The sequence below is a fragment of the Leucopleurus acutus genome, assembly GCF_964270905.1.
Source record: "Leucopleurus acutus genome assembly, chromosome: 10".
Lineage (NCBI taxonomy): Eukaryota > Metazoa > Chordata > Mammalia > Artiodactyla > Delphinidae > Leucopleurus > Leucopleurus acutus.
In genome coordinates this window covers 37618509-37632218 of record NC_139153.1, presented here as the reverse complement: position 1 = coordinate 37632218, position 13710 = coordinate 37618509, and the positions used below count along the sequence as shown (strand labels likewise).

At 38.6% G+C, this 13710-nt stretch overlaps 1 protein-coding gene across 3 annotated transcripts in view; it reads right to left on the bottom strand.

The window, feature by feature from the left end:
• DCAF1 (DDB1 and CUL4 associated factor 1) overlaps positions 1-13710 on the bottom strand; it is a 93177-nt gene that overhangs the window by 32613 nt on the left and 46854 nt on the right. For all 3 annotated transcript variants that reach the window (XM_082848223.1, XM_082848221.1, XM_082848222.1), the window contains 7 exons: positions 12525-13037; positions 12112-12213; positions 8114-8272; positions 6569-6748; positions 5876-6085; positions 4536-4705; positions 1055-1179 (listed from right to left, as the gene is read on the bottom strand). In XM_082848223.1, coding sequence (XP_082704349.1) covers positions 1055-1179; positions 4536-4705; positions 5876-6085; positions 6569-6748; positions 8114-8272; positions 12112-12213; positions 12525-13037 — 1459 coding nt within the window. The remainder of the gene's footprint in view (positions 1-1054; positions 1180-4535; positions 4706-5875; positions 6086-6568; positions 6749-8113; positions 8273-12111; positions 12214-12524; positions 13038-13710) is intronic.

Sequence of the window (13710 nt, the reverse complement as noted above, 5' to 3'; positions counted from 1 at the left end):
CCTGCCGATGCAGGGGACGCGGGTTTGTGCCCCGGGCCGGGAAGATCCCACACGCCACGGAGCGGCTGGGCCCATGAGCCATGGCCGCTGAGCCTGCGCGTCTGGAGCCTGTGCTCTGCAACAAGAGAGGCCGCGATAGTGAGAGGCCCGCGCACAGCGATGAAGAGTGGCCCCCGCTTGCCGCAACTAGAGAAAGCCCTCGCACAGAAACGAAGACCCAACACAGCCAAAAATAATTAATTAATTTTTTAAAAAAAGTATAAGGAATAGTTTGTATAAAATGAAATCAGTTCTATTACAGTGCATCTTTATGACATAATACCTTATATGTTAAATAGGGGAATGACGTCAGCATTATGTGGAAGTCACCCAGGGTCATGTACAAACTTTCCTGGGTAAGTAGAGCAAAAATAGTGGGAATAAATAAAAACCTTCAGCAGGAAAGGAAAAAGCCCTCAGCCCGGCTGCTATAGTGGCAGCAAGTTAAAAACAAGTGGCTATGCCTTGGGCTTTCTCCCCAGAGTGGTACACCCTAGGGCCCACAGCCAGTCACACAACTTGCCATGCTCACCTTAGCAGTAGCCCTCATCAGCCCTGCTCTTAATAAAGGGTATTTTCAAACAAAGTGTATTTTCCTTTTGTTTTTGTGTATAATAGCTTCTATCCATTCTGCACTGCTTGGCAATTACTAATTTTGTTAGGGCTCAGATTACAAAGTTGCTAAACTTTTTTACTGTCTGCCCCAATCTATTTTTCTCATCAATTCTATTTTTAGCACAACACTCTGCAGAGTACAAGGTTTCCAGGAATGCACATGTACAATTATGTATATGTATACATATGTATAGGAAATGCCTATACCACCCAGAAAACCTGAATTCACTACCATGACTCCCTTATATGAAACTGATGGCATGACTTATAAGACTTACAAGGTACCCTCCTCTACTACCTTGTGTTCTAATACTGTAAAATTAGGTCAGGTAAGTAACAACCAGAATAGCAAAGGAAAACAAAGACCACGTAATAACAAAAATGGCAAGGTACAACCTACCTACAGTGGAGACGGTGGAGCCAGCCTCATCCAGCACATCCACTGATTCTGCCAACTGGAGCTGAATTTTTGGCACAACAGTGAGAATAGCCAAGACATCCAAAGCAAAGCGCACAGTGTCATTCCTGGACAGGAAGAAGAATTAGTCAAAGGGAAACTAGGATACAGCCACAAAAAACAACAACAGCTAAAAGAGAGAGACAATGGATCAGAACTACTACTGATATAGTAGGGACTATGGCTCTGTCCCTAGCCATGGCATCAGGAGAGGGCCTGTAAGTCACCACAACTTTAATTTCAAAAAACACAGGGATGGAATTTTCACCTATCAGACTGCTAAGATTAAAAACAAGGGATAATCCCCAATGCTGATGAAGATGTACAGAGACAAATGCTCTCAAACTTTTGGTGGGAGTAGAAATAAGTATACTCTTTTCAGAAAATAATTTGGAAATATGAAACAAAGTTCTTAAAACGTTCATAACCTTTGGCCCAGGAATTTCACCTCTAGGAATCTGTCCTAAGGAAATAATCAGAAGTATTCAAAACAAACAAGTATTTATGCATTAAGATGTCCATTAACACATCATGGACAGCAAAAGAATTAAGAAAACTTACACAGACAAAAGGAATATATATGTTAAATTATGGTACACTCATATGATGAACTACTTTGCAGCTACTGACAATTATTTTCAAGAACTCTAAAGGACAAATGACAGCTCTATTTACAATAGCCCGGAGATGGAAACAACCGAAGTGTCCATGATCAGATGAATGGATAAAGAAGATGTGGCACATATACACAATGGAATATTACTCAGCCATAAAAAGAAACGAAATTGAGCTATTGGTAATGAGGTGGATGGACCTAGAGTCTGTCATACAGAGTGAAGTAAGTCAGAAAGAGAAAGACAAATACCGTATGCTAACACATATATATGGAATTTTTAAAAAATGTCATGAAGAACCTAGGGGTAAGACAGGAATAAAGACACAGACCTACTAGAGAATGGACTTGAGGATATGGGGAGGGGGAAGGGTAAGCTGTGACAAAGCGAGAGAGAGGCATGGACATATATACACTACCAAACGTAAGGCAGATAGCTAGTGGGAAGCAGCTGCATAGCACAGGGAGATCAGCTCAGTGCTTTGTGACCGCCTGGAGGGGTGGGATAGGGACGGTGGAGAGGGAGGAGATATGGGAACATATGTATATGTATGACTGATTCACTTTGTTGTAAAGCAGAAACTAACACACCATTGTAAAGCAATTATACTCCAATAAAGATGTAAAAAATAAATAAATAAAGGACAAATGAAAAGGCTCAAAATACAACATTAATGAAATAGAAAACTAAGATATAAAATTTTAAGTCTGACAATACCGAGTATTGGCAAGAAGGAATAAAAATGAAAACTCCCATAGACTGCAGTGGGAGAAGAAAATAGTATGAGCATTTTCCAAGCAACTTGGCAACATCCACTATAGATGAAATGAAGACACACTACAACCCAGGTTATACACAACATATCCTCAAGAGAGACTCCAAAAAGAGGTTTGTGGTACCATTCATTTAACAGGAAAAAAAGAAACAGAAGACACTAAATGTTCATCAATAGGAGAATAAACTACAGTACAGAAATACAAGAGTTCAAATATCAACACATAAATCTCAAACACGTAGGGTGGCTATATACCTGAAACTTACATTAAAAGAGTAAATAAATAAGGGTGAAAAAAGCAAGCTGCAAAAGACGTACACAGGATAATATTTTATATAACTTTAAAACATACAAAAGAATAATATATTATTGTTTACACACCCACACATATGTATAGCATAAAAAAATGGAGAGAATGCACACCAAGTTCAGAAGACTGGTCACTCTCAGGAGGCAGAAAATGGAAAGGAACTGAAACAGAAGCAAATACAGCAACATGCCAACGCTGGGTATGGAGTAGTTGTTATATTATTCTCTGTATCTTTATGTATTTTGAGATATTTCATCCAAAAGATGAGTTTGATTAAATACTATAATCTCAATTATGTATATTTACATACATTATGGAAAAAAGACTATTAAAAAAGAAATTAACAGTGGCTAAGAATAATTTTCATTTCTAAGGTTTTATATATTCTAAGCAAAACAAGTATTTTATTTTTAAAGTTAAGCTTTTAAAGGACATATTTATATTTTCTTATGTAATCAAATATGAATTTACCCCTCAAAAAATGTATTTATAACCTTCCTCATTATCTTCTGAGTTTCCATCATCTTTAAAGCAATGTTCTCCAAGTAAATATAACCTACTTTAATACTCTAAAACAGTGGTTCTTGAAGTGTGGTTAGGGGACCCTAGGAGTCTCTGAGCCTCTTTCAAAAGGTGCTGATATAAAAACTATTTTTATAATAACACTAAGATGTTACTTTCCTTTGTCACTCTCATTCTCTCAAGAGTGTATAGTAGAGCTTTCCAGAGGCTTGTCATGTGTGATGTCACAAAAGGCTGAATATAGAAGCAGATATGAGATATTAAACCAGAACATTTTAAAAACTTGCTGAAATCACCTGGTTTTATTTTGGAAACTTTTCATAAAAAATGCTAGTAAGTAATGGATTCAGATTATTTTTAAATAAATAAATATTTTTATATTTTCTCAGTTTTAATTTCCAATATGTTAAATATCAAGATGTAAAAACGAAAGTTTTTTTGGGTTCTAATAATTTTTAATACAGTAAAGGGATCTTGAGACCAAGAAGTTTGAAAACAGCCACTCCAAAGGTATTCCTCTAGATTTAATTACCCTGGGATTTAGCAAACAATCTATATGCACCCTAAATAAGCACCTCTTGTCTTTATGGCAGTGGGTGGATAGGGAAAGGAGGTCAAGAACCACTGTTTATAAATTTTGTTACTATCTTCCCTTCAGACTCCATCTTTTCCAAAATATAGTTTTAATTCTTTTTACATCATCCTCAAATAGAACCTACCCAACCTCCTGATTCCATTACCTGTTTTTCCCTGAGCCTTGTCCCGCTTTGCTGTTTTCAACTGAATGGTGAAAATCATAACAAGAGCAAAAAATACAGTTTTATGTGAAGGTAAGATAAATATTATATATGGTTGTCAAGCAACAGAGAGATGTTTAAAGTCTAAGTACCAAAGAATACTGGACTCCAGTGTCCAGACAGGATTTCAACCCCACCGCTGCAGCTGTAGCCATGTAGATTATGTAACTTCTCTAAGAGTACAGATAATGATCCTTGCCTATTTTGAAGTATTTATAATCACCATGACCAAACACTCTATAAATTTAAAATGATATTATCATGCTTAATTATCATGCTTAATCTAGTTTCTCAGATTCAAGTCCAAAATTTCAATTCAATTCAACAAATGTTTGTTAAGCATACACTATTGTGAAAACCAACATTAACTTTAGCAAAAAGCAGACTCTTAACTTCATGGTCCCACCTTGCATAATAGGTCTTCCAATTACAAGCAATAGAAATAAGCTGCAACAAGAGTTGGACACAAGACAATTTGAGGAAGACTTCAGCTGGCTCCCAATATAGCTGCGCTGGGCCATATTCTATCAAAAACTCCATCATTTCCACAATCTGTTCATGAGTATATGAACATGCCTAAAAGGAGAGATACATATTATTATTATTTTTTAATTAATTTATTTTTGGCTGCACTGGGTCTTTGTTGCTGCGCGAGGGCTTTCTCTAGTTGCGGTGAGTGGGGGCTACTCTTCGTTGCAGTGCGCAGGTTTCTCATTGCAGTGGCTTCTCTTGTTGCAGAGCATGGGCTCTAGGCTCGTGCACTCAGTAGTTGTGACTTGCAGCTCAGTAGTTGTGGCACACGGGCTTAGCTGCTCTGCGGCATGTGGGATCTTCCCGGACCAGGGCTCGAACCCGTGTCCCCTGCATTGGCAGGCAGCTTCTTAACCACTGCACCACCAGGGAAGCCCAGAGATACATATTATTAAAGAACTCAATCTGCCTGCTATCTTCTCCAGCACAGCTCAGTGGTCAACAGATTTTAATAATAAAGCTAAGTAATAATAGCTTTCAAATCCCACACTTCTTGAGTCCACAGCCCACATGTGAAACAATGAATATATATAAATGTTTAATCTTTTATTTTATTTATAACTAGACTCATAATACATTTTGCCCAAAAAGGTAACAAAATGTTTAAATCATTGGTGCATATATTTCACAGCTTAAAAAGAAGCACCACGTAAAATAATTGGTTTCTTTTCAATTTGTGATTTTTAAAACACGCAGATACCAATCTTTGTTACAAAACATACTAAGTTCAAAAATGATAGTGAAGTGGAATTATAGATGCACCCTTTCAGAAAAAAAATTCCACACAGAAGAAGGTAGAATATCTAGTACTTTCCATAAAAGAAAGCCCTTTTACAGACCTCTCAGTTCATCTTTTAGTTCTAGTATTCCAGAGATAGAAACTTACAACTGGGAGCAAAATAAGTCCTCAATATACCCATTTTTTGTTTGTTTGTTTGTTTGTGGGTTTTTTTGGCCACACCGTGTGACTTGCAGGATCTTAGTTCCCCAACCAGAGATCAAACCCAAGCCACTGCAGTGAAAATGTCAAGTCCTACCGCTGGACCACCAGGGAATTCCCTACATCCCTTTTCAAGTATTCTGCCTCCACACAGTGCAAGTATAATCCAACAATGTACATCCCACGTGGACTCCACCGATATGAATGTGCATTTCAGGCCCAAGATGCTACAGACAGTGCTAACAACGTTTCCTTTTTAGACAAGCTTCTCTCACCTTGTAAGGGGGTTGAGGATGAACAAGAATGCCACCCTCAGTCCTCTGAAGTGACTGCTTCACTTGTTCCAATTTAATGGCCAGGTGAGCCTCAAAGTACTTGCGCAAGGCCATGCACGTATGTTTCCCAGTTTGGCGGCTAGCAAATATTTCATCATCACTCAGAAGTGCACCCTGATCTTCCAAATTTAGAATCTCCAAAGTACTGATCTATTAAGAAAGAGGCAAAAGAACGGGGCAAAAGAGGAGGAAGAACAAAGAGGAAGAGAAAAGTAAAAGGAGAGGAGAAAGACTTCAATCAACTTTTGTGCTCATGAAGATTGACAAACATCAAAGTACATCTGTCCATACAACATGCTAAGAGTAGCCATATGAAAGCAAAACATTAAACCTATATTGAAAAATTACATAGTTTTCAATCATGCTGAAAGACACAGAGGCACAAAACTTGCTTTTTAGAAGGATAAAGCAATTCCCCCTGTAAGATTACTATATTCAAGGCAAGTCTACAATGGTATAGTCCTCTTAAGAGGAAAAGAAACTTGTAAATGAAGGAGGAAAAAAGACTTCATCCATAAAAATGATAGCAAAATTCCTCCAGTCAGAAACTTCCTCTCTTCAATGCCACTGACGGGCAGCCCAGACAAGCAGAACCCCTGCTCCTCACAAAGAGAAGCCACTGAAGAACCTCACCAAGTTCACCAGACGACGAAGACCATCATAGCGGTCAAAGAGTTCCAATACAGCCCGGAAGGAGAAGCAGATTGAGAAAAACATGGTAGCGTGGCAGCATCCTGAAGCATGAGAACATTCCATTAACCACAGTGTGTAGTTCACCACATCAGACAGAACATTGTGGGGATGCATGCAAACCTGCAAAAAATAAAAATAAAACGTAATTTTTAAAAATTTGGGGGAAAGGAACCTTCACAAAAGGGAAGAAAAATTCACAGTGTAGATAGATATCTTTGCAAAATACAATAATCACTCCTGGGCAAGTCATTCTGAGTTTAAAGCTTAAGTTACAAATGAAATTTTATAACAATCTATTCCAAGCCTGAAAACAACCTAAATTTAAAGAAATATTTAAATTCCACCTAAACATACTGAGTGCTAAATTCTGCAAATATTTATATCCTTTAATGCTCACAATGCTCTGTTACACACATATTAGTATTCCCACCTAACAGGTGAAGAAGTGGCTCACAGACATAAGGGACTTCCCCAGGCTCATAAAAGTGACTGAGCCTTCTGATACTAAAGTCTACAAGTTTAATATCCATTCACTCACTGATTCATTCACACACATTTTGTTGTCTCCTGTAAGTCAGACAATGAATTCTGAAGCATTACCCAGGTTTGTTTGATACTTTTTTATCTTAACCACAATTAATTTTGTACATACACACACAGATTAGGTTACTACTCTCAAAAGATTACATATCCTTGCATAATGCTGAATCTTAAGGAGTTAAAAAAATTAAAATCAAAATATTACCCTATTAGTACATATACAAAGATGAATAAAGACACCACCCAAGAAGAATTTACCAACTTCTCTCTACCAGAAAAGCCACACCACATAGAATATTAGAAAAATATTCCAGGCATAGAAATGACAAGAGCTTCCCTAGTGGTATCTAAGGACCCATTTCTTTTCAAATGTACAACCCACTTAGACTTTTTTAAAAAATCACTAAATAAAAAGTCTTAGCTGGAAAAACCCAGAAAACCAGCTACCAGAGGGTAGCTGCCACGCTACCATGTTTTTCTCTGGAGCCCTGAGAACAACTGGAATGATTTTACTGTCTCTACCACGAACTATTTGTTAACACAAATACACAAAGCATCATCTGTTGTTTTTATAATAGACTGACTCAAAAATGCAAAATATAACTCCACTGAGGGACATCTGAAAAGAGCCTGAAAATAATTCTAATGCAGTAAAATGGCAAAAACTAAAAAAAAGTTCTGTGACCCCAATCCATCTTGGGTTTTTTGTTGGATCTTTTTCTTTCAGAGAGTCAGGAAAAAAAGGACTACAAAATTTTACATTTTGGACCTTTTCTAAAGAATTTTACATTTTTGGAATGCTCTGTAAAGATTCATGCTCCTTGCTTCTTTCATTAAAACCTAATCCACCTATTCATTTTTTCTTATCCAAAAGTTTTCCTGTGAATGTACTAGAATATTCCCCACCCTATCCCATTCCCATACATCTGAATGGACTGGACTTACTCTTTCCATGGCATCCTGGTTGTAGGACAGGTAATACAAGCACATGGATACACCAGTTGCAGCCATAGAAGGACGAGGAATTTCCAGTAATTTCTGCACTCCACCATGTGCAACAAATTCTGTGGCAAACTTGTTATGGAGCAGGAGAGATGCTAGGTGCTAAACAAAGAGGACACATATCACCGTGGAAAAATCTAGAACAAATATCTCTTCACAGTTGCTAAACACAAAGACTCCTCTGAAGCAGACAACCACTCCCTCAAAACAGAAGTAAAACCAATACTGCTTAAGGGAAACAAAAAACAAAACAAAAAAATTCTAGGATTCCATAATATTCCCTCCTAATACCAAAGGTTTTCATGAGGGTGAAAAACAAGAAATGAAGAATATTGCTGTACATAACGACATAATCTTACACCATTTTATTATTACATAGCTTCCCTAAAGGATTTTTGTTACCCTTCCCATTTTAATCCTTTAAACATCATCAGCTCTATGTTTTAGCTTTGGCTCAGTCACTGACTCATCATCTAATAAAATCCAAAACTCTGCTTTCCTTTAAATTTATCCTCAATATATCCCCAAAGAAAAGTCTTCAGTAAATTATCAAAATTTGTAAATTTTTAGAACTAATCAGAATGCACTTTAAAAAGACCTTTATTAATGAACTATTTTATTAAGTCTCTATTAGACAGGCCTTTGTTATCAAGTTTTGTTAACTTGCTGTTCAATTCTTACTAGCCTCTCTGGGTGGACCTGATCTTCTGGGCAATTTTAAGGGCAAGGAGTGCAATGCAAGCAGCAGGCTACTCAATGACTTTGAACCCAGGCCAACGTGGATGGGGCCTCAGGAGAACTGGAGCCTCCTGTTTCCGTTGGCCTCCTGTTTCTCATGTCAAGGTGTCTTCTGGGTGGTGATACAGGCAGCAGGTACAGACAAGACAACACAGATTTGTAATTACATGATTTGATACCTGTATAAATTTCACCAAGGTCAATGGCAAAAACAACATGTATGTACCCTCTTCAGAAGTTCTCTTAACACAGAAACTCAGACTAACCCTTATATATAATTCAAATCCCTTCACTCTTTACTTGGCTGATACACAAACCTCTACCACATTCCCACCAAGTCTTTCCCCAAGAAACTAAACTATGTATGGTTCCCTCCCCAATACTTAGGCCACTGCACGTGCTTTTTCCAATAATGTCACTATCATAAAGTGGCAGTTCCACTGCCAGATCAGTAGGTAGGGAAACAGAGAACAAACAGGCTCAATCTTTACCAAGAACCTTAATTCTACTTGGCTCAACATAGCCCATAACCTGGCTCACCTCACTCATGTGGGCAAAGATTCTATTTTCTCTTCTTGTGTTGTACCTCCATATAAGGTTCTAGTTCTTTTTGTTTGTTTGTTTTTGTTTTTTTGCGGTACGCGGGCCTCTCACTGTTGTGGCCTCTCCCGTTGCAGAGCACAGGCTATGGATGCGCAGGCTCAGCGGCCATGGCTCACGGGCCCAGCCACTCCACGGCATGTGGGATCCTCCCAGATTGAGGCACGAACCCGTGTCCCCTGCATCGGCAGGCGGACTCCCAACCACTGCGCCACCAGGGAAGCCCTCTAGTTCTTAATTTACTATTTTATCCCATTTTGTTTCTATTGATCTATACGATCTTACAGAAAAACCAGAACATTTTGGCCAACCCAGTACTAACTTCAACACCTGTTCCTTCTCCTACACAACTGAGACTTCCTTTTGAACAAAACAGTACACATAACTTTCTATACTTTTTATTTCCCTATAAGAAGGATCTCTTGTCTGATTTTTCCCTGTTCATCCTTATTTCATTTTCTTTAATCCCTTATATGAGTCTGCACAGAAAACAGCTGAATAATGACACCCATTACAGTTCCTCATACAAAGACCTACAGAAATAGCAACTGCCCAAATCCCTTCTTCACTATTTCCTTTTCAGGACAGGATGCTGCATCTGAAAGCAATCCCTTTGGGTCACTGGAGACAACTCTGACCTCCAGCTTCCTCTCACTGTTCAAAGTATAATCATGAGTTTACACACTTTATACACACACACACACAGACACACACACACACACACACACTGCATCCCATACATAGGAATACATGTTACTCCAATTTATGTCTGACCTCCTCCAAACTTAAAATTTCTGGGGTCTGAAAGGCAAATTTCCTTATTTCTATTTAATTTCAATATACTCTGGAACTGTGCTGTCCAATGCACTAGTCACTGGCCACATGTGGCTAATTTAATTAAAATTTAGTTAAAAATTCAATGCCTCAGAAGCACTAGCTACATTTTAAGTGCTCACATATGGCTAGTAGCCACTGTTTTGGACAGCACAAAGAACATCTCCATCGCACAGAAAGTTCTATTGGACAGCATGGCTCTGGAATATCAGGAATGAAATTGTAACCTTGAATAGCCAGTGAGAACATTACCTCTTTTTCAGAGGTCTTGTCTAGAAGCTACTAATTCTCAAGGAGAACAGACCATTCCTTCCTTTGTGCCCCATACTTTTTTCACAACATCTATAATATCTAAAAGAAATCATAGGCTTACATGCCTGTCTCTCTTAACCAAACAATAAACAGCAGAGACTTAATTTATTTGTCTAATATTGTAAACATCACAGAATAGTACTGCGTTCATTTAGTTACCTGTTGCGTAGAACTATAATAGCCACAAAATTATTCATTCCACTTAACCTCTCTCCCTTCAGATTACCTAAATTATCATGAAAAGGTATGGATTTGGTGGGCTAGACATACTTGCCCTCTTACATTTAGCCCCTTTGCAACCTAGAAAATCATTTACCTTTACTGAATTTGAGTATGCCTCTATTTCTTCACTCATTTTCTGCTTTATATTTTGTCCACTCTAAATAATCTAACATCATACAATATGTATATAGTTAATAACTGAGAAGAAGTGTTGTTGGCTGACAGAATACTTAAAAGGTAGTATGACCTAAGGTACTATACACTTAGTTTCTCTTCCTATCCAGTAACAATAACTGAGGCCACTCTCAGGTCTAGACCCACTTTCTCCTTTAACATTCAATCCTCTAGGACTGACCCCTGAATTTCTGTGGAGGCACTTGGTAAGCCTCATTTCTTCTATCTAAAAAAGAAATTTTCATTTGTCACGACTGACACATCTGGCAATAGAAACACCCTGGGGACTTCCCTGGTGGCACAGTGGTTAAGAATCTGCCTGCTGGGACTTCCCTGGTGGCACAGTCGTTTAGAATCCGCCTGCCAATGCAGAGGACACAGGTTCGATCCCTATTCCAGCAAGATCCCACATGCCATGGAGCAACTAAGCTCATGCGCCACAACTGCTGAGCCCACGTGCCACAACTACTGAAGCCCACGCGCCTAGAGCCCATGCTCCACAACAAGAGAAGCCACCACAAGAAGCCCACATGCTGCAAAGAAGAGTAGTCCCCACTCACCGCAACTAGAGAAAGCCCGCATGCAGCAACGAAGACCCAACACAGCCAAAATATAATTAATTAATGTAAAAACAAAAACAAAAGAATACACCTGCCAATGCAGGGGACACGGGTTCTATTCCTGGTCCAGGAAGATCCTACATGCCACGGAGCAACTAAGCCCATGCACCACAACTACTGAGCACGCACTCTAGAGCCCGCGAGCCACAACTTCTGAAGCCTGCACGCCTAGAGCCTGTGCTCCGCAACAAGAGAAGCCACCGCAATGAGAAGCCCACGCACCGCAACGGAGAGTAGCCCCCACTCGCTGCAACTAGAGAAAGCCCGCATGCAGCAACGAAGACCGAATGCAGCCAAAAATAAATAAATAAATAAATAAAATTTATTTTTTAAAAAAGCACCACCCTGAACAATAAAATCCAGAGATGCTACATACCAAAACATATAGGCACATCCATGTCAATAAAATGCTCAGTGACCTAACATTTTTAAGAACTTTACCTTGAGTGCCTCAAATGTAAGTAGGACATCGTTAGTCTGTTTCAAGTCAACATAGAACATCATCAAATCCCGTGATCCAAGTTGCATGAATATGGGAAGTAACTGAAATCAACACCAAAAACAACTCTTAACATTTGAATTTATTTTCACATATTTCTTATTCCTTTATGAAGATAGAAGATTAAAGAAATGAGGTGCCTCTTCCCCCCGCTTTATGAAGATAAACATACAAACACACTTCGATCGAAAAGGCCTTATCAGGAGTGACCTCCATAAGACTTTACCAGTTTGAGGCAAAGACTTTTCTATATTAGTGTAAAAACACATCAATGTATAAAATGACACCACAAAATATCCCAGAAATAAACACAGTGGTCCCAAAATGTGAACACTACTCTTCCCAATAAGCTTACCTCCTGATATTCTCCTAAAGGGGTCAGATACTGGAGAATGAGTCGCTGCTCGATAGCAGGAGTCATAGGATAAAGGGTATAATTGGTGCCAATCACCCAGGGGGACATTTCTGACCAGCTGCTGTTAGACAGCTCAACAAACATGCGATCTGGATCAGATGATGAGAAACCCAACTTTTGCTTGGCTTTCCTAAAGCTCTCTCTGTCACCCTGTTTTGCTGACTTGTTTTTCCTCAATCCTCCTTCCTCAGGTTTAGTTGCTGAGTTCACTCTGCTACTGGTCTTGTGGGCTGAATCAAGATGAAAGGAGATCTCCATGTCTCCAGAAGCTTCCTCTTGTTCGCCATCCACTACATCTACAGCCATGTCGCCATAGTCCATATCCACAGCTTCTTCATCCAGAGGCAAAAGGGGTTCAGAGGAGAGCTTTCGTGGGCTAGGACGCTTGCTTTCTTGCCTCAAAGCTACTTCCTGAAGCTGTAGCTCCCTCAGTCTTCGAAGTACTATTGCCACCTATCAACAGATATTGGAATAAAAGGGGTTGTCTCTTCTGCATCTTAATTTAAATGATTCAAATAATTCTTACTTCCACTTAAGGATAATCATGCAATTATTTCAATGCCTGGTAATAGTAAAGATTTGATAAATATGTTGACTTGATTCCTACAGCTTGATGAAATAAATAATGGCTAAAAGTCTCATTCCCCATAAAATTTCCCAGAGAACCCAAACCAGAAGATCTGCACATAAAACACCTAATTCACAACATATCTGGCTGGATCAAACTGGGGTGGACCATCACACCTGAAGAGGCAGACACTAGATATATTCACAATTTTTAAAAGTGTCTGAAAATCAAACATGAATGTTTATGAAACTTTTATCTGCCATAAGTTATATTCTGTTAAATACTGTCATCCACATTATACATAATTACATAATCTAATTTTCAAGTTCACCATTTATGTTTTACCTTTTCCTTTAAGTACTCATTTTTTGGGCCAAGCCTAAACTGTAGTATTATGCTTAGTTTTAAAAAGAGAGAGTGATTAGGTCTGCAATTTATTTTAATTTGCATTAAAAAAAAAAAGAATGGTGGATGGATATAATGAGGGGTGAATGGATGGATGGGTATTCATGAATATAAGTTTAGTAAAATATTCACAATCAATGTAAGTGGTGTGTA